Genomic DNA, 22323 nt, shown 5'->3' on the forward strand with positions numbered 1-22323 from the left:
AATTCAAGAGACAAAACGGATGCTGGTGGATCCCTGAGTTGGGAAGATCCCTTGAAGGAGGAAATGGCAACCCACTCCAGTATTCTTGCCTGGAAAATCCCATGGACAGAGGAGCTGGGAGGGCTACAGCCCAGAGTTACAAAGAGTCAAACATGACCAAAGTGACTTAACACGCATGCGGGTACTTTGATTGATCACTGTGTTAGAAACAACTGAAGCTTATACAAGTCTGCTCTTAAATTTTTCCTCCAAGCATGTATGCGTATAAAGGTGAGTCAGTACTCAGGATGTACTAGCTTGAGTTTGGAATGTGGAAATGAAGCCACCTTTTGCCGCTTCTGCTGATGTGCATACACCTGGTGGTGGAGAAACAATTTTTCCACATCAGTCTTTTTCCTTGTGTGTATCAAGAGGCAAGGAAGAGGGTCTTTTTGTTTGGTTTGCCCGTATTACAAACATATATATGCACACCTACACATGTATGTATATTTATACATGCATAAATGTGCATGAATATATTTTTGTATGACATGCCATCACTTTCCAAGTGGTAACCAGAGCAGCTTAAAGGCTGGTTACGTACAGACACACACTCACACACACATATCTCCTATCTTGAGGCTTCTGACACAATGCCCTCAATTATCTAGAGGACTTGAACATCAGAGTTGGTGTCTCTACATTCCTAGCATTTGCTACAAAGTTAGAAATTTTAAAACAGTACAAAAATGCATATATTTTATCACAGTTAAGACTTTTGGGTTCCTAATTTAAAAGTACTTATGCTATGAATTCTAACCACTTAGATTTAAAATTATAATAAATTTAGAGGTCTCATCTCACCATCTTTAGCAAGCCTATGGCAAGAAAGTAAAAGAGATGGCAGGACAGTGACCACAGAAAGAGAGCACAGACAGGAAAAAAAGGTCATGAAAAAAGAGAGATAAATATAAAAAATTAGGGGTTTTGGGAAACATTTAAAGACTGTTAGTCTCAATATGGATAGCATTTCTATGAGGGACATTAATACTATATCTGATTATGAAGACCTTAATTATACTTGTGCAAAATTTAAACTTAACAAAAGTTAAGAACAATTAAATAAACACTGTAAAAGCAGACATCATAACCTTAAAAATTATGGTATTTGTGAAACAGACTGATAGTCTCGACACGGATACCATCTCTATGAGGAACATTAATACTATATCTGATTATGAAAAATTAAGAACAATGAAATTTTTGGCATATATCAGAAATAAAACAAAGGTCGAGCTACTAAAAAGCTTTTCAACAGAATTATTAAAAAGATTGATACTTAATTAGTATAGCTCTTGTTATATGGAAAATGAAATAATAAAATAAATTTCACCCCCCAATGCTGGTAAGGTGAAGTATTACTTTATGTGGATTTCTGTTGGACTAAATAATACTGCTATTATTAGAAGCAGCATCTTGGTTCAGAAAAGAGAAAATCTGGCCAACCAATGATTGAGGCTCATTAGATCACAAACATTTTTTAGGTAATTAAGGAAAGGATTTCCTAAAAATCTTTCCTGAAGTATGTTTCCCAAAGATCTATAAATTTGGTGACTTTACAGTCCAGTTAGGTTTTTCATTCTCATTACCATGCACATACAAAAGAAAAGATAAACCTAAATATTGATTTTGAGAAAAATGGCTAGTATACATTTCACAGCAAATTTGACCTGATGATAGCTCACATTTTAACTGACGTTGATGCTCCTAATTAATACTAAGAATCCTACTCTGAAGCATTAGCTGCTGGCAAATGTTTGATTTTCAATAACATACTTTTGCATGATCTGCCATCACTTCCCAAGTTGAAGCCAGTCCTGCAGCGACAGGTCCGTGTTTTGTAACTGCTGCTGAGCAGACAGATGTGTGAACATCCCCCTGGCATTCCATATGGATCCACTTCACACGCATGGCTTCTGACTACAACAAATGAAAAACAGCATGCTTGAAATTCTCCAAAGGAGAGATAATTACATGCATCAGTATGTTGAAACTTTGACAGCACAGAAGAGGGAATTCTAGAAAAAAATCTATCCACCCAACTATATCATATCATAATCAATTGAAAAAGCGTTTAAACCCCATGGAAGGTAGGGATTTGCCCAAATACTCCTAAAAAAAATTGTAAGAGGTAAAATGCTTTTATATTAATCTAACCTGTGAACATGCAAACCAAATAAAAGTAACATGATTTTTTGGTACATGTTTATCATACTTAAAAAAAAAATACACTTCTGTGACAAATACAAAAAAATACTGCTAAAATATCCCAGGTTGGTAGTTAAAGCAGAAAAGGATTTCTTCTGAAATAATCTACAATTAATATCAGTTCAGTTCAGTCACTAAGTCGTGTCTGACTCTTTGCAAGCCCATGTACTATAGCACACCAGGCTTCGCTGTCCATCACCAACTCCTGGAGCTTGCTCAAACTCATGTTCATTGAGTCAGTGATTCCATTCAACCATCTCATCCTCTGTGATCCCCTTCTCCTCCTGCCTTCAATCTTTCCCAGTATCAGGGTCTTTTCAAATGAGTCAGTTCTTTGCATCAGGTGGTCAAAGTGTTGGAGTTTCAGCTTCAACATCAGTCCTTCCAATGAATACCCAGGACTGATCTCCATTAGGATAGACTGGTTTGATCTCCTTGCAGTCCAAGAGACTCTCAAGTGTCTTCAACAAAACAGTGCAAAAGAATCAATTCTTCAGTGCTCAGCTTTCTTTATGGTCCAACTCTCACATCCATACATGACTACTGGAAAAACCATAGCTTTGACAAGATGGACCCTTATCAGCAAAGTAATGTCTCTGCTTTTTAATATGCTGTCTATGTTTGTCATAGCTTTTCTTTCAACGAGCAAGTGTCTTTTAATTTCACAGCTGCTGTAACCATCTGCCATGATTTTGGAACACAAAAAAATAGTCTCTTACTGTTTCTATTGTTTCCCCATCTGTTTGCCATTAAGTGATGGGACCAGATGCCATGATCTTGATCTTTTTAATGTTGAGTTTTAAGCCAACTTTTTCACTCTCCTCTTTCACTTTCAAGAGGCTCTTCAATTCCTCTTCACTTTCTGCTGTAAGGGTGGTATCATCTGTGTATCTGAGGTTATTAAAATTTCTCCCAGTAATCTTGAATCCAGTCGTGCATTTCGTATGATGTACTTTACATAGAAGTTAAATAAGCAAGGTGCCAATATACAGCCTTGATGTACTCCTTACAGTTCTAACTGTTACTTCTTGACCTGCGTACAGATTTCTCAGGAGGCAGGTCAGGTGGTCTGATATTCCCATCTCTTTAAAAAATTTCCATAGTTTGTTGTGGAAACTGATTCCAGTATTCTTGCCTGCAAAATCCCATGGACAGAGGAGCCTGGTGGGCTCTAGTCCATGGGATCACAAAGAGTTGGACATGACTGAATGACTAAGCATATAAGCACACTAAACTTAAATAAATGTCATTCCGTGATCACCGTTATTGAGAAGTACTGAATTTATTTTTATTTTTTTCAATTTTGTGTTCATTGTCATTTGGAAAACCCTTTCACACATGAATTGTGTGTGTGTGTGTGCATTGCAACTGCTAAAGGAGGAGGTTGAGTTTTCATGTAGGTATTATGGAATAGTAGGATGTTTCATGAGTGTAGAAATTGGAGAAAAACAAAACAAAACAATATAGGAAAAGCACTAGGTGGAGAAGATGAGAAAAAGAAGCATAGGTTGAAGAGAAAAGGAATAAAATTAGTAAGATTTTTATATGATTGTAAGTATATTTCTTTCTAATCACCACTTGGAATTGTGATGAATAATATGATAATTTTCTTTTAATATTAAAACTTATGTGCTTTTGAAAACTATGCTATGCTTATGTTCCACATTCTCTAAATGAAAAGATAGCTGGAGTATAGTTTAAGTATCTGTTTTGCCCAAAAGCATTGCTTTTATTTTCCAGTCTCACCCCATTTCTACAGTAGAGCACATCTTTTTTCAGCTAATTAGCAAGTCTGCACTTTCTTACTTTCTTCACTACTTTTGCTCTCTCCCTTGGATCATTCCCATCAGCATATAAATGTGCCATTGCTTCTGCACCTTGGAGGGAAAATCCTACTTTTAATCTTAATTCTCCAAGCAATCCTTCAATCAGCTCCCCATTTCCCTGTTTCATCTAATATCAATACTTTTCAAAGTTATCCATGCTCACTTTCTACAATTTACTTCTTTCCTTTCTCAGATCCATTCTAACCAGACCTTCTCCTCACCACAAAATTGCTCTTGTCAGATCCCTATGAGCTTCACACTGTTAAATCCAATGGCCAATTTATAGTTACTTCCTTGGTGATCACATCCATTTCCCTTTCTTTAAAAAGGAAAAATAATTGTCATCTATATGCCAATGAGGCTCAATTGCTATGTCTAGCTAGGACTTTCCCCTGAAATCCAGTCTCATATATTCAAATAGCTTCTTGATATCTCCTCCTGAATTTATGATAGGCATTCAAAATAATATGTAAAAAAATATATATTTCTTATTTGCTCCCAATTTACTCCAAACTTAGTTTTCCTAAATCTCAAAAACAACTTGGTTATTACAATTACTCAGCCCAACCCACTGTCATCACTTTTGTCTCTTTTTTAAATGTACAACTCATATCAAATTCATCAGGAAATCCTGTTGGTTATATATTCAAACATATCCTCAGTCTACTTTTCACCACCTTCACTGCTACCATCTTGGTCCAATCTACCATCATCTCTAACCTTCCATCTTTGTTCCCCATAGCCTACTGTCAACAAAGTAACCCTACTGGTTTCTTTAAAAAGTAAGTCAGGTTATGAGACTCCTCTACCTAAGGCTTCCTAAGGACTATCCATGTCATGCAAAGTATAAGCAAACTTTTTTTATAATTGTCTGCAGGGCCCTACTAGTTATTGTTCTCCTTCATTTCTCCAACTTAATTGCCTGCTTCTCTTCCTCGTGTTTGCTCTGCTCCAGACATGTAGGTCTCCTTACTGCTCACTGAACAATTGAAGCATGTTCTTCCTCACTGAAGCTCCAATATTTTGGCTACTTGATGTGAAGAACTGACTCTCTGGAAAAGACCCGATTCTGGGAAAGATTGACAGGAGGAGGAGAAGGGGCCCACAGAGGATAAGATGGTTGGATGGCATCACGGATTTGATGGACGTGAATTTAAGCAAGCTCCGGGAGTTGGTGATGGACAGGGAAGCCTGGGGTGCTGCGACCTATGGGGTCACAAAGAGTTGGACAAAACTGAACTGACTGATCTTTCTACCTGTCTCTCTCCTTTAATTACTTCAAGTCTTCATGCAATTTTATCTTTCAGTGCAATTTCCTCTGACCATTAAATATAAAATTGTAAACTAATCCTATTCATGACACTCATCTACTTTATCTCTCTCCATAGCACTTATTATCTCCTAAAAATTTACTTACTTTAAAAGAAAAACATTATGCATTTTTTTTTACAACAGTGCAAATCTTATAAAGGAGATAATGTTTTAGTCTGTTTTACTCAGCTGTATTCTCAATGTACATAGAATAGTTCCTGGCACATAGTATTAATAAATGATCAAAAAGTAATTGGTAAATTAATAAGACCAAATTTAAACTTCTATAAAGGTTATCTACAGAATCCCTAGTCTGAATTTCCTGTAAACATACATGTAACAATACTTTGCCTAAACTCAATTTGTGTTAATAGGTAAATAATTCTAAATTAGTTTTAATTTGAAGCGCAAAAAGATAATGAAAATTTGGGTGGTAGTTTTGTATGTTACATGATTCCCTACATAAATGAGCCTACATTTTATTGATGAACAAGCATCATTAACTTACATTGCAAAATAATTTTTGAGGGATACTTAGCAATGTTGCAGCCTTCTTGGTAAAAATTATTTTTAATTAACATGTGTTAAGGAATGGTTGGGAAGTTAAGTCAAGAGACCCACAAGTGACTGCAATAAAAACTAGACAGATACTGTAAGAAAGTCACCTGATTTGAAGTTTGTCTCCTAGAATGATATACAAAAAAAAAACCTCTAGCATCTCAGCATCTGAGTTTTCTGTGTACATACATCAAGAGGGAAAGTTCCTTCCTGAATTTAAATCTAGCCATCATTTCAATTCTATGGCTGTAGAAATGATCCACTAGGAACTGAACAATTTGTCATTTAGACTTTGGAAGGGAGCTCTATTCTATTTTATCATGCAGACATGTACATTTTTGCTATCAAAACAGAGAATTTATGGCTCACCCACTTTGACACCATACAAAGGCACAAGAGTCATATCCCCATTCAATTCACTATTATGAAGGCTATGAAGAAATCTTGGAATCTTACCTGTTGGTTGAGTCCTTTTTTGATAGATTCGGATTCCTCTAGCATTTTCCATTTTAATTAATGAGTGAATATCACTACCATTAAATCGGTTTATCCTTATGATGTTGAGGTTATCAGAATCAGTTGCATATAAGTAGTCTTCAAACACAGTTATACCATACAGATGTTTGACCTATAAAAATGTGCAAATATAACTATGATTTTTTGATTATGTTGCTTTCAACTTGAAAGAAAAAAAAATTGCTTTTACTACTGTGGAAAACCACCATAGTAGGAGAGTCACGAGCATATTGTCATTTATTTTCTCTCAAAGAATTCAACATTTCACTAATATAAAATTTTTCTATAAAAATAATACATTACGCAGTAGTAGATAAAGCAGTTTCAAATGTATGGGACAGAATTGTATTCATGATTCATTCAGTTCAGTTCTGTTGCTCAGTCCTTTGCGATCCCATGGACCGCAGCACACCAGGCTTCTCTGTCCATCACCAACTCCCGGAGCTTGCTCAAACTCATGTCCATTGAGCTGGTGATGCCATCCAACCATCTCATCCTCTGCCGTCCCCTTTTCCTCCCGCCTTCAATCTTACCAAGCATCAGGGTCTCTTCAAATGAGTCAGTTCTTTGCATCAGGTGGCCAAAGTATTGGAGTTTCAGCTTCAACATCAGTCCTTCCAATGAACACTCAGGACTGATCGCCTTTAGGATGGACTGGTTGGATCTCCTTGCAGTCCAAGGGACTCTTGAGAGTCTTTTCCAGCACCATAGTTCAAAAGCATCAATTCTTCAGAACTCAGCTTTCTTTAGAATCCAACTCTCACATCAATACATGGCTACTGGAAAAACCACAGTTTTGACTAGATAGACATTTTTGGCAAAGTAATGTCTCTGCTTTTTAATATACTGTCTAGGTTGACCATAACTTTTCTTCCAAGGAGTAAGCGTTTTTTAATTTCATGGCTGCAGTCTACATCCGCAGTGATTTTGGAGCCCTAAAAATAAAGTCTCTCACCGTTTCCATTGTTTCCCCATCTATTTGTCATGAAGTGATGGGACCAGATGTCATGATCTTAGTTTTCTGAATGTTGAGTTTCAAACCAACTTTTTACTCTCCTCTTTTACTTTCATCAAGAGGCTCTTTCGTTCTTCTTCACTTTCTGCCATAAGCGTGGTGTTATCTGCGTATCTGAGGTTACTGACATTTCTCCCGACAATCTTGATTCCAGCTTGTGCTTCATCCAGTCTGGCATTTCTCATGATGTACTGTGCATGTAAGTTAAATAAGCAGGGTGACAACATACAGCCTTGATGTTCTCCTTTCCCGATTTGGAACCAGTCTGTTGTTCCATGTCCAGTTCTAACTGTTGTTTCCTGACCTGCATACAGATTTCTCAGGAGGCAGGTCAGGTGGTCTGGTATTCCCAACTCTTGAAGAATTTTCCACAGTCTGTTGTAATCCACATGGTCAAAGGCTCTGGCATACTCAAAAAAGCAGAAATCGATGTTTTTCTGGAACTCTCTTGCTTTTTTGATGATCCAACAGATGTTGGAAATTTGATCTCTGGTTCCTCTGCCTTTTCTAAAACCAGTTTGAACAGCTGGAAGTTCATGGTTCACATTCTGTAGAAGCCTGGCTTGGAGGATTTTGAGCATTTCTTCGCTAGCATGTGAGATGAGTGCCATTGTGCGGTAGTTTGAGCATTCTTTGGCATTGCCTTTCTTTGGGATTGTAATGAAAACTGACCTTTTCCAGTCCTGTGGCCACTGCTGAGTTTTACAAATTTGCTGGCATATTGAATGAAGCACTTTCATCTTTTAGGATTTGAAATAGCTCAACTGGAATTCCATCACTTCCACCAGCTTTGTTCATAGTGATTCTTCCTAAGGCCCACTGGACTTCACATTCTAGGATGTCTGGCTCTAGGTGATTGATTACAGCATCGTAGTATCTGGGTCATGAAGCTCTTTTTTGTATAGTTCTTCTGTGTATTCTTGCCACCTCTTCTTAATATCTTCTGCTTCTGTTATGTCCATGCCATTTCTGTCCTTTATTGAGCCCATCTTTGCATGAAATGTTCCCTTGGTATCTTTAATTTTCTTGAAGAGATCTCTAGTCTTTCCCATTCTATTGTTTTCCTCTATTTCTTTGCACTGGTCACTGAGGAAGGCTTTCTTATCTCTCCTTGCTATTCTTTAGAAAGCGAAAGTGAAATCTCAGTCATGTTCGACTCTTTGCAACCCCGTGAACTATAGCCCACCAGGCTCCTCTGTCCATGGGATTCTCCAGGCAAGAATACTGGAGTGGGTTGCCATTTCCTTATCCAGGGGATCGTCCTGAACCAGGGATCGAACCCAGGTCTCCCGTATTGCAGGCAGATGCTTTAACCTCTGAGCCATTAGGGAAGCCCCAGTTCTTTAGAACTCGCATTCAAATGGGTTTATCTTTCCTTTTCTTCTTTGCCTTCCACTTCTCTTCTTTTCACAGCTGTATGTAAGACCTCCTCTGACAACCATTTTGCCTTTTTACATTCCTGTTTCTTGGGGGTGGTATTGATCACTGTCTCCTGTACAATGTCATGAACCTCTGTCACAGTTCTTCAGGCACTCTGTCTATCAGATCTAATCCCTTGAATCTATTTGCCACTTCCACTGTATAACTGTAAAGGATTTGATTTAGGTCGTACCTGAATGGTCTAGTGGTTTTCTCTACTTTCTTCAATTTAAGTCTGGCAATAAGGAGTTCATGATCTTAGCCACAGTCAGCTCCCGGTCTGTTTTTTTCTGACTGTATAGAGCTTCTCCATCTTTGGCTGCAAGGAATACAATCAACCTGATTTTGGTATTGAGTATCTGGTGATGTCCATGTGTATCATCTTCTCTTGTGTTATTGAAGAGGCTGTTTGCTATGACCAGAGTATTCTCTTTTCAAAACTCTTGTTAACCCTTCCCCTACTTCATTCCATACTCCAAGGCCAAATTTGCCTGTTACTCCAGGTGTTTCTTGACTTCCTACTTTTGCATTCCAGTTCCCTATAATGAAAAGGACACCTTTTGGGGGTATTAGTTTTAGAAGGTCTTGTAGGTCTTACAGAACCATTCGACTTCAGCTTCTTCAGCCTATCAACAAAAACTGGATTAAAGATTTACTGAGCATGGCCCCACCCATCAGAACAAGACCCAGTTTCCCTCCCAGTCAGTCTCTCCCATCAGAAAGCTTCCATAAGCCTCTTATACTTATCCATCAGAGGGCAGACAGAATGAAAACCACAATCACAGAAAACTAACCAATCTGATCACATGGACCACAGTCTTCTTTAACTCAGTGAAACTATGAGCCATGCTGTGTAGGGCCACCCAAGATGGACGGGTCATGGTGGAGAATTCTGACAAAATGTGGTCCCCTGGAGAAGGGAACAGCAAACCACTTCAGTATTCTTGCCTTAAGAACCCCATGTTTCATGAAGAAAACATATTCAGTAGCTACTTTTCAAAGTACTCTTGCCTGGAAAATCCCATGGACTTTTCAAAGGCTAATGAGAATCAAACTGTCAAGCATATTCAATAATATGCTTATGGCACTGTTACATAGAATTTGAGATATTTTTGTGGGCCACTTATTTATATAATCATGGATATACAGAATCTATAAAATCCTTTTTTTGCCTATGAAAGGACTGATTAGAAAGCACCTTTGAAAATCCCATTTAAAAAAAATAAAGTACAGGTTACACTACTATTCCCAGCAAGGAAATTAATAAGCAATGAAATCATATATTTGGAATAATTATAAATAATATGTCAGCAATCTCTACTCAGAAATTGCATTCTTTCTAAAGCCTATTTATAATGAACATGAAACTCTGTGATATGAGAACAGTGTTTACTGTTCTCCCAACACTTCACAGTTAACAGCATAACTTTCCTACTTGGCAGATGTCTTGGGGATTATGGGTAAGAACAGACTTCTTGAATTGATGGAAAGCTTCCAGTAAAGCAAAGGAAGAATGAGTATAGTGATTTTCTCATACAACAGGGCACATGCTAGGTGCAAGGCCTTTGGGGCATTCCTTGTATTATACTTAATTTAAAATGGTTCTGGACCAGGGTATGGTAGACCTGTCAACTGATTTGCTGTAGAGATTTTGATGAAAAAGAAGCATTTGACACTATTCTTTGGCATTATATTGCACTTTTAGTCCACTTTTTAGTACAGATTTTTAGTTAAGAGAATTTGAGAAGTTATCCATGATTTGTTATTGAAAAAAAAAATTATAGAACAAAATCACAAACATTTGTACTTAGGAAATCTTGCCAGTTCATTTGATTTGCTATCTTCCTAGCTTACATGACTCTTCATTATCATTCCTGATCCTCTCATGTAAGATGTTGACTAAAAGAAGACTGGTTTTTCATATTGCTTTTGGACATATTTCAATTCTTCATGTCTAGGCAACAAATGAAAGAAAAGGAATTAAGGGGGGGAATCATTCTATGTTAAAACTTCAGTAATCACTTTTTATGTTAGTATTAGTCCCCAGTAAGTGTCATATGAGGACTTCCCTCATAGCTCAGTTGGTAAATCATCTACCTGCAATGCAGTAGACCCAGATATGATTCCTGGGTCAGGAAGATCCCCTGGAGAAGGAAATGGCAACCCACTCCAGTATTCTTGCCTGGAGAATCCCACGGACAGAGAAGAGCCCGGCGGGCTATAGTCCATGGGGTCACAAGAGTTGGACACGACTTAGCTACTAAACCAAGTGTCATAAAGGAAGGAATGTGTGTAGTTATCAATAATATTTTCTGCATAACTGACATCATATTCACTATATATATATATAAAACCCAATTTTTATTTTGGGCAATACTTTTTTCCTATAAACATTATAAGCAAGCTAAAGTCTTCCATTAATTTCCATTTATTTCATGCATGCTTTGCTCTAAGTGTGGGAACAGCCATCTGGAAGTGTGAGGCCATGGCATATCCACATTGCTGTCTACTTAGCTGCCAATCCACAGTCCAGGAGAGAAAACATGACTATAGAGGTGGCAATTGATGAGGGTAGAAAACATGTTCATACGATAAAGATCAAATTTTATTCTCTGCGTCACTGCTTGCCTTCAGAAGGATTTATTTACCATCAAGTACCTACAGTGTTATTCTGCGTACTGTCCCCAACAGAGGTGGGAGGAACTCAGTGTGGTATACAGGCCATTCTGATTACAGGACAAATTCCTACAAAATTTTATCTATGTTGGAATACTTAGTGGCAGACTAAACATATGTTTAGGGAACCAGCAAAAAACACAGGCAATAGAAATGGGGGAAAAATGAATAATTAAAAACTTCAGACATTTAAAAAAAAGAAAAAAAAAACTTTTAAAAGTAGCCATGGGGAAGATCATTTGAATTCCTCATCCTGTTTGATGGTGTGAAATTTCAATTACATATACACCAAAGAAGGTACATCATAACCATTTCAGAGACTAGGTGTTCTAAGCTGAAGTCACTCAGTTATGTCCAACTCTTTGTGACCCCATGGACACCAGGCTCCTCTGTCCACGGGATTTTCTAGGCAAGAGTACTGGAGTAGGTTGCCATTTCCTTCTCCAAGGTCATAACTAGAGATGGCCAAAGAAATCAAGATTTTGAGGGTAGTCGAAGGTGAGAGAAAAATAAGTGGCCTCACTTCTAATATTGGACACTTCTTTTAGACACCCAGATCAGATTAGCGCATTTGTTTATCTGCCAAGGAAGTGAAAATATTTCATTGTTAAATGCTGATTATAAAGGAAAAGTAACTTTACATGAAAATTACATAGTATTTGTACCTTGTGTTATAGAAGAAAGCAAAGAAAGCCACCTACTGCAGTTCTATAGAATGAGATTTCACATGAAATTACTAAGATCAGTGAGATAAAATTGAATTTCAAAAACATTCTAGTGAATAAGACATCTCCACTTAGAGAACTTCTTCCATTGTTAACTGAATGTTATTTACAAAAACTTGTAATTTAACAAGGGAAAAAAAAAAAAAAAACAGATGAGAAAAATTTTGACCTTGGTGCCTTTCACAAAATTCTTATTTTGGGAAGTAAATACTTAAACACTTCAGATGGCAAAATATAATCCAACATATTAAAATAATAATAACACTTCTTTGAGCCAGCATTTGCATTATTAGACACACACACACACACACATATATATGTGTGTGTGTATATATATATATATATACATATATATACATATATATCTTCAATGCCACATAGGACAAATGATAGTTCAGGCTTCTACAAATGAAATACTTAAAATAGTTTTTAGTAAGTAGGTCATAACATCTGTCCTACTCTAATACTTTTCTTTCTTACTAGTGTAGAATTTCTGGTTGCATTTGCTGTTTTTGATTTATTTCTGTTGGTTTTTGTTTTGTGTACGGTTTTTTTTTTTTTTAAATAGAGGGAAGGAGGGAGAGCAAGTCCCCTGCCATCATGTATTATGGAGCACACTGTGAAAAGAACATTCTCCCATATAGCAAACACATCACAATTTTTATGACCCACTGCAGCTTGACTTCATAAGAAATTTTCAACACTGCAATTTTCAGTCTTCTTCCTAGTATGAGATCATTCATTTTATTACCTTAGCTGCATTTTCCAACCAAACTGTACTTACTTGTCTGCCTTGGATGATAGTATGTCTGTTTTTTCCTTGATAGTCCACTACTTCCACAGAGTCCAAGTAAAGATCTACCCAGTAAACCCATTTGTTGACTAGGTCTAGTGCCAGAGCAGCTGGCTGCTCTGTCTTGGAATCAATTATCCTTGTTCTGTTCATCCCATCCATGTCACATCGCTCCACTTTGGCCACATTCCCATAGTCGGTAAAGAAAAGTTTTCTGTTGAAAGAAAACTAAATGTTAAAGTGGAAGGGTGGGGAAAGCATATTCAATAGAACCATCTGTAAAACACAGAACTTTTCCTCCTAATTTATTTCAGTGGTTACATCTGTTAGCTTCCCATAACCATTTCCATATAATATCACTCATAAACAAGGAAATCTGCTAATGAATATTGCAGGGCATAAGGGAATAGGTTAACTAACAACTGTAAAATTTCCCCAAAACGAATGATTATGGTGGGTTTATTTTTGTATTAGGGGAAATGTTTCTTTAAGCTTCATAGAGCTGGTACACATATACCACAGGAGATCTGTATAGCCCATTTGGAATAAGCTTCAAAAGTGAGCCAAGTAACCAGGCCAGGGCATGTGAGCTATCAGGCTTTATCTTCAACCTGCTTTTCAAATTGCCTGGTAATGTCTGTCTCCTATAAAAGCTATTATGTGGAGCTCAATGATGCTATGAGTAGTAGAATATAGCAAACCTGCAATGGAATTAAGCAGATGGAAAAGCAAATGTGCCATTCATAGCAATGAAAATAAATAATCACCCCCAAACCAATCCCAAATTCTCCCAAATATTCCCAATTGACAAAATTTAATAAAGATAATGCAGGTCATTTCCTTTCATTTTCTCTTTATATATATTTAAAGAAAAGGCTGAAAAGCAATGTTGATTTCTGAGACAAGAAATTCTTCTATGAAGTGCTAACAGCATATGTCAAAGGTTTAAATACCTCCAACACCTCAGTGTCTAATATTTGATTAGTATTCACTATGTTTAGTAAACAGAAATCAATTTCAATTAACCTGACAATATTTTAACAAGATTATCTACTCATGAGAGTAAATTATGTTCGTAAATGGAGGACCATCTTGCCTTCATTTAAAAACCATCTCCAGAATAATCTTATTTCCAGTGACTGAGCAATATTAAGATTACCTAGAGTATAGAATATTTGATTTTGCAAACTTGGTGAATTAGTTTTTAGTTACCTGTCTCAACACTGTTGCATCATCTCACAGTATGGGGTATCTTTCAATACTAAGGAATATTATTTAGGCTTTAATTTAGTTCTTTTGCTATGGGAAGCTGTGACTAATTTTTAAACATTAATGCATGTGTAGTGTGAGCCAGATTTTATTATGAGTATATATTCCCCCAAATATTTTGAAAGATCTATTTATCACAATAATTTAAAAAATAACTTTCATCCTAATTTCTCCTGGGCCGGGGTTGGGGGGCGGGGGGCGGAAACTATCACAATAAGTTAAAAAATGTTTTTCAAGTGACATTTCATTCAGGTGAAGAGATTTCTATTCCAGTGAAGAAGAAATAAAGGGGCATATGGTACATTTTATTGTCATGCTAAATACTCAAACTTCTACTCCTATGATAGCTCACTAGTTACCTTCCTTCCTCCCTCTCTCTCATCTTTACCACAATCTCTTCCTGCTTCCACCTTTCATTTTCTCTTTCTTCACTTCTTAATCAATTTGTTCATGGTCATCTCAAGTTAAGTTACTATTAAGATGACCAGTTTACCTCTTTCTAACTATAGAACACTGTCCACTGTTCTTATCATAAAAACTCTCTTTCTCACCTCTTACCAAAATGCCTGTCTTTTACAGTTTTCTTTTCTAACTGGTCCATTTCACAGACCAGATAGACGCTGATGTGCAGGTAGGTCAGCGTCGGCACAGAGAGTTGGGGGTGGCCCACTGTGTTTAGCATGTTGTATATAGACTATGTATAGTGCCATGAAGAAGGGGGTTCCAACTATCTACATGAGGCTGAATAGGAAAGATGAGTCCCGAGATTAGAACTTCTCTCAAGTCACCCTGAGGTGACTTAATTAGATGTGATCCTAAAAAGACAAAAAGAGAAGAGAGCCAAGACAAGAAGCCTGGAGTCATATTTTTGAAGAAAGAAGACCAAATAAGATTAGAGGTTATGATCAAAGACACAGACTCTTATAGAGGCCTTAGGGAGAAAAGTTCCCTGATAAAGAATTGGAGTGGCTGGCTGGGTCAGTCACTTCACAAAACAAAAAAAGATTAAAAAAAAAAAAAAGAAGAATACAAATTAAGAAGATGTCATTGAGTTTGGTATTTGTTAGAACACTAGTGATTTTTGGTATTTCTGTCTGAAAAAAAAGTTTAGTTATAGAGGAAAAGTGAACCTGATGATAATAAAGGAGGTTGGGAAAATGTAAATAACTTGTCCAAGAAGATTTTCAGTGATACTAACCTATTATTGCAGGGATGATTCAAGTGATTCTTATCTTAATAGCAGGACATAATAGAACTGGTTGAAGCAACTCTGAATAAGCTTAAGAAAAGTATGAAAGAAAATTATAAATATATGATTCATCAAAATTTTGCTGTCTTAATGAAAATGTAAAACCAAAAGAATAGGAGGACTTTGGGTATGTGAAATAGCATTGAGTTAGAAGAAACAGTGAAGAATTTGTCATTGTACTTCTAGCCTAAAGCAGAACAGTGCTGAGTGGTGATATAAAAGAAGGTCTTTCCATCAAATTAAACTTCCCCAGATTTGAGAATACTGACTATGATAAGCTCAGTTCACTTATAATTGAAATGCAAGAATTGAAAGTGTTCTCCTGGATAGCAGCACTAAGAACATAAATCTGCAAGCAATAATATCCACAGTCACATGATTATGACTAGCATTATGACTGTAGATGTTTCTTTACTTGTTTTAATATAGTTTAATTTTAGTTTAAAATTATCTCCTACTGTTACAGAGAAAAGATTCATTCCCAGGGTATTGTTTAACTGATGTATGACTATTATAATTATAAACAGAAGCTATAGTTTTAATTGTCTGAAACATAACTAACTTTCATTCATGATTAAGTATAGCTAGGGTTTGATAAAATCACTCTTTCTTACAAAGAATGAATCCCATTATCTCACTGATCTTAATAAATGTTTGTGAGATAGAAAGGTCAGGTTATTTCTATTTTACAGATGAAATAGATTTCAAGTCCACATGGACAGCTTGTCAGAGCCATAACACACATATTTGTCTTGTCTTTTGTTTTTAATGCATTATTTTGAAATAATTTCAAACTTACAGAAAAATTGTAAGGATTGTAGAATAAATGTGTATACCTTTCACCTAGATTCACCAGTTTTTCAACTTTTGTTCCTCTGGACATTTTTAGTACCATCTGAACCATTTGACACTAAATTGCAGAAATGATGACCCTCCTCAACTAAGATTTCAGTGTACATCTCCTAAGTACCAGGACATTCTCTTTTGTAACCATAGTATATCTAACAAAATTGATGCATTTAATCCTGCTACAATATGTAGATTTTATTCAAATATAGCCTATTGAGTAATAATGTTCTATCCAGCAAAAATTTCTTTTTTTCTATAATTTAGAATCCAATCCAAAATCATGTATTTCACTTAATTGTCTTTTCTCTCTAGACTTCTTTAATTTTGAATAATTATTTAGCCTTGCATTGCTTTCTGTTATTTCTAAAGTGTAAACATGTGTTGTTTTGAAGAATGTCTCTCTCTTTTTTTTAATTTTGATGTGGACCATTTTTAAAGTCTTTACTGAATTTGTTACAATATTGCTTCTGTTTTATGTTTTGGTTTTTTGGCTATAAGTCATGTGGGGATCTTAGCCCCTCAACCAGGGATCCAACACACATCCCCTGCATTGGAAAGCAAAGTTTTAGCCACTGGACCACCACAGAAATCTCCAATATCCCTATCGTGAGTTTGCCTAATTTTTCTCATAATTAGATTACTTTATGCTTTTTGAACTGAAATGTAATAGCTTTACACGTTATTATTTATGCCTTTGGGTTTAGAAACCAATGGTAAGCCTATGCTCTATTCAAGAAATTCCCTAAAATGAAGCACAGATGGTGGTTTGAAATCTCCTTTACCCCATCTTATTCAGTGTTTTCTGAACACTTAACTCTTAATTTCCAGGGTCTTCAGTCATCCTTTCAGCATCTCCATTCACAAAAACCAAGCATCCTCTGCTGCTTCTAGGACAGCCAAGGAGCTGCCTGTGTAGCAGTCTGCATGTCAGACTCATGTGGCTGGTGGAGACCATTCCCAGATTTGTCCTCTACCCCATTCTCTCGGGATCACAATACTGACATTTCCTATTCCTGACATTCCCTGTTCTTTCCTGTAGAACAAATTATTTTTTTATTCTCTAGAAAGTAGAAGAAATTAAGTTGAGATTTCTATTCTCTAGTTCTTAACTTCCTTTTTGAATGTCATTCTATTCAGTTCCCACTAACACAAAAAATAAAGTGAAACAACATCCCAACTACTGTCTCTAATGTATGCTTAACTATTAGTTCATAAAGGAAAGGAAAATTTTTTTAAAACTTTTAATTATTCATCCAACTCCTTAATCATAATTTGACAGCTGGAGTAAATAGGAGTTTGTCATATTGGCTTCCTTATCTCATTTCATATGGGAAACTGATTTTATCTGACGTCCCTGTTGATTACATGACTAGCCCTATCTTACTATAGACATATAAGTATTTTATACAACTGGGGATAGTAAGAAACGTTGAGTATTGTTGGTAAACTTGCCTGACATAAATCAAGTCAGAAAGGGAGCCCTGACCGACAGTGATGGAGCACTGTGCTTACAGAGTTATGGCCCCAATCATCCTCATGTTTTAAAGCAAAGCAATTGTTATACATGCTGATGTCTTAAAACATGTGCTTTTTTTTTTTTTTTCTTTAACTGATAAAAATAAGGCTTACTTTTCCAAGTGATATCTGCTTTAAGTGATTCTTTAAGTAAGTCATTTGTCCAAAATGACAAAAGGGAATTTAAACATACCAGAGTCCTATCTACATCATTTTTTTAAATAAAGCTGCAACCTTTTCTTTTCTTTTCTTTTTATTCATTTATTTTTATTAGTTGGAGGCTAATTACTTTACAATATCGTAGTGGTTTTTGTCATACATTGACATGAATCAGCCATGGGTGTACATGTGTTCCTCATCCTGAACCCCCCTCCCACCTCCCTCCCCATCCCATCCCTCTGGGTCTTCCCAGTGCACCGGCCCCAAGCACTTGTCTCATGCATCCAACCTGGACTGGTGATCTGTTTCACACTTGATAATATACATGTTTCGATGCTGTTCTCTCAGATCATCCCACCCTCGCCTTCTCCCATAGAGTCCAAAAGTCTGTTCTATACATCTGTGTCTCTTTTCTGTCTTCTTGCATATAGGGTTATCGTTACCATCTTTCTAAATTCCATATATATGTGTTAGTATACTGTATTGGTGTTTATCTTTCTGGCTTATTTCCCTCTGTATGATGGGCTCCAGTTTCATCCATCTCATTAGAACTGATTCAAATGTATTCTTTTTAATGGCTGAGTAATATTCCATGTGTATATATACCACAGCTTTCTTATCCATTCATCTGCTGATGGGCATCTAGGTTGCTTCCATGTCCTGACTATTATAAACTGTGCCCTGCAACCTTTTCTTAAGTATTCATTCATTCATTTGGCTGTGTTCAATCTTAGTTGTGGCATGTGGAAACTAGTTCCCTGACCAGGGATCAAACCTGGGCACCCTGCATTGGGAGCACAGGGTCTTAGCCACTGGACCACTGGGGAAGTCCCCATCTATATCCTTTAACGGTATAGTCAACTCTGGCTTTGTGTCATCATTCTTACTGCTAACATTTTGGTTATAGCTTAATGATGGAATTTAGAAATTTTCAGAGTTTAAACCTCACAATGTAATTATCTATTATTCCTTTAACTGTTTAAAAATGAGGTTATACAACAAGATTTTGGTTAAGAAATAAATAAGAAGGGAATGAGGCATAAAACTTGAAGGCCATATATTGCTAAATTTAAAAAAAAAAATCATCATTCTGATAAGGGCCTAGCACAGTCCATGTTTTTATCAGGTGTTATCTTCACATTTCAGGAAAAATATACGTATTTTTCTTAACAGCAATTACATTAGAAACATCAGTTTTTTATCTTGTTTTAAAAATAACTATGTTATCCAAAAAGCATCAACATTAATATTTTATTTATCTTCCATCGTTTTTACAGAAATTGAACAAGAAAGTGATTTTCTACATTATATGCAGCAATTAAAGCATACTCTGAATTAAAGTAAAAATATTAAATATTTAGCATTGTAATTCTAAAATGCAATTGTGAATATTAAAGAGTAATGAGTCTTCAGAGTAACAGGTTTAAATTCAATTTCTATTAGCTCCTGCTACTTAAGGGATGTAGAAGATAAATAAACTATTTTCTCTGTCTAGCCAAGATTGTTCAAGACAGTGATTTATTGATTTTTACTTGGTTGGGGTTTTTGTTTTCATTGTTTGAAAAATCTCTCTTGAATTTGGTTTTCAGTTCATACATAAACACACAGAAATTAAACTTGACATACAGGTTCCTGCTCTCAGCTGGCTACTCTATATTCTGGAAACACTCCCACTAATAATTCTGCTGGAAGTGTTAATGGATTAAATTTATCAGTCAACATGGCTTACTCAATCAGCATTCTCATTTACCTGAGTCTGCCCCATTCAGTTAGTGTTCCTGAGAGTGGCATCCCTATGTGGCAATAGTATCCCTTCCCCATCTCCCCACCACCACCTTGGGGACATATGATGCAAGCAAAGTAAAATTATAGGCTAGGCTGAATCACTCAGACCTTTCTCTCATGGATCCATACCAAACAGTAGGGAGCTCACCTAGTGGGCAGCTGTGCCAACATGGGTGGAGGGTGGGGTGGGGTGATGTGGGGGGTGGGGTGCAGAGAGGAGGAAAACCAGAGCATGTGCATAGATATAGGGGAGTCACGAGATAGAAATAGGATGAAAGGAGCCATGCAGTCTTTGGGCAAGAAATTCTCTAGGAGTCTGTTTTAATTTCCTGTCCTCAGGTAAGTAAATACATGGGAGTTACCATAGCCTCTTGGAGATCTGTATACATTTGAGTGGCTTTGGTGGGGGGTTTCTGTACTCAGAAGCTAATATGCTATAAGTAAAACACAACATTGTTTAATGTCTTATATTAAAGATTCAGATAACTCTTGTACTAAAGATTCTGAACAATCAAAATTTATACCACCTTAGGGAAAACATATTGAAATGCCAACTCTACATAAAGGAATCATTTTATAAAGTTCATATGTAACCCTCATGTAACCCCAACATGGCATAAATATATATAGATATATAAATAGAGCATCTGAATTTTTCTCTGTAATCTCCCATGAAAACAGAAAAGAAAGATATTAATAATGGGTAATAATTTTTTATATCTTTCTTCATTTTTAAAAAATTCAATATATTACTCAGGACATATCAACAGATTTTTCAAATGTTCTTCCCAATTCCAAGCTCTCTAGACACTTTCACAAATTCAAATATCAACTCTATCAATCTCCACCCTATCCCAACCCTGCCTCTAACTCATTTTTTTTAAATTATTTCAAGCAAATTTATCTTTTAAGCTTTTATTCCCATTTGTTTTTCATCTTTCCATATTCTGAGAGCTAGAAGCTAATTCAGCAAGTAATAAGCTTGCCACTGTAAACAAAGAAAGGAAAAAAGAGTAAAGTAAAAAGATTTGCACATTATTATTATTATTGTTTTTGTTTAGTCATTCAGTCATCTCTGACTCTTTTGTAACTCCAGTGGGATTCTCCAGTCAAGATTACTGGACTGGGTTGCCATTTCATCCTCCAGGGGATCTTCCCAACCCAGGGATCAAACCACATATCTGGATCTCCTGCGTTGCAGGCAGATTCTTTACCACTGAGCCACCAGGGAAGCCCCCGCTATTATTTCTTTTTATCTTTATCACATAGCTATTTCATCAATGCTTAACATAGATGGGGACACAATGGGACAAATAACTAACCCTATTTCCCTGGATTGGCGTTGCCTGACACTTGGTTTATGTTTACTTATTCATGTCTACCACCCACACATGACTACATTTAAACTGGAACTACCACATCTAATCACCTAAAAGATAATGACGTACTTGGCCTAACATTTTGACTTTCAGGCAGCCATGTTTCTCAAGCTGTAATTGAAACCTTATAAACCCATCTATATTCCAGATGTAAGTTTTCAATATCCTCTCCCTTATTTACGCAGGTCTCTGCCTAAAGTACAGGGCAGCCTAACAGCTGTCCACAGATACAACCTTCTCTCTTCCTACCCAAACACTTCTGACCTGCCCTCTGAATTTCCTATTCTATGATCACAAACTCCCCAATATCCTAAGACTAAACTTAGAAAGTTAATTCCACCTTTTTGCTTTTACTGAAATTTAGCATCTGTTGAGCTCATCCTTTACCAGCAGTCACAGAAAATGTGGGCTTCTTATAAGAACCTCAAGAGTAGATCTAAAATCAGTGCCTCCTTGAATACTAACTCCAGAATACTACTCTCTTCTCATCTTGTAACATTTCATAATTTTTCGAGAGTGTCATTAATACACTGTATCAATGACAGCACCCATTCCAAAGGTAAATTATGTATTACAAAATCCTCCTACAACCGTTGATAACAAACAGAATAAAACTTCATATTCTCAACATTGCCCCAAACAGTCAGATAATTTAGTCTCTACCTATCTCTCCAGCTGTGTCTGGAGATACACTTTCTCAGTTTTAATACCTACATCTAATAGTATTCTTCTATATAATTCAAATAACTTGACCATCTTTCAGTTCATTTAACAATCTACACAATTTCTTCCTTTATCCACTTCACATATCCTGTCCCCAAGTCTGGAAAGTAATTTCTACTACACTATTCCAAAATTGACTTTAGCTTTCAACTTAAATGTCAATTTCTGTGAAAGGACTTTCCTGTTTTTCCAGTATCAGTTAGGTTTGCTTGATAAAATCTCATGGCATTCTATATTTTTACCTCATCCTTTCTTATTTAATTGCATAAAACAGATACAAACACACATACACATACATACAATGGTTAG

General features: G+C 36.3%; 1 protein-coding gene across 1 annotated transcript in view; it reads right to left on the reverse strand.

Annotated features, from left to right (window-relative positions):
- LRP1B (LDL receptor related protein 1B) overlaps positions 1–22323 on the reverse strand; it is a 2049143-nt gene that overhangs the window by 912163 nt on the left and 1114657 nt on the right. Inside the window, exons 8-10 of the mRNA XM_043488135.1 lie at positions 13078–13300; positions 6399–6570; positions 1816–1959 (exon numbers count right to left, since the gene is read on the reverse strand). Of these exons, the coding sequence (XP_043344070.1) occupies positions 1816–1959; positions 6399–6570; positions 13078–13300 (539 nt within the window). The remainder of the gene's footprint in view (positions 1–1815; positions 1960–6398; positions 6571–13077; positions 13301–22323) is intronic.

Source organism: Cervus canadensis, chromosome 15, assembly GCF_019320065.1.
Source record: "Cervus canadensis isolate Bull #8, Minnesota chromosome 15, ASM1932006v1, whole genome shotgun sequence".
NCBI lineage: Eukaryota > Metazoa > Chordata > Mammalia > Artiodactyla > Cervidae > Cervus > Cervus canadensis.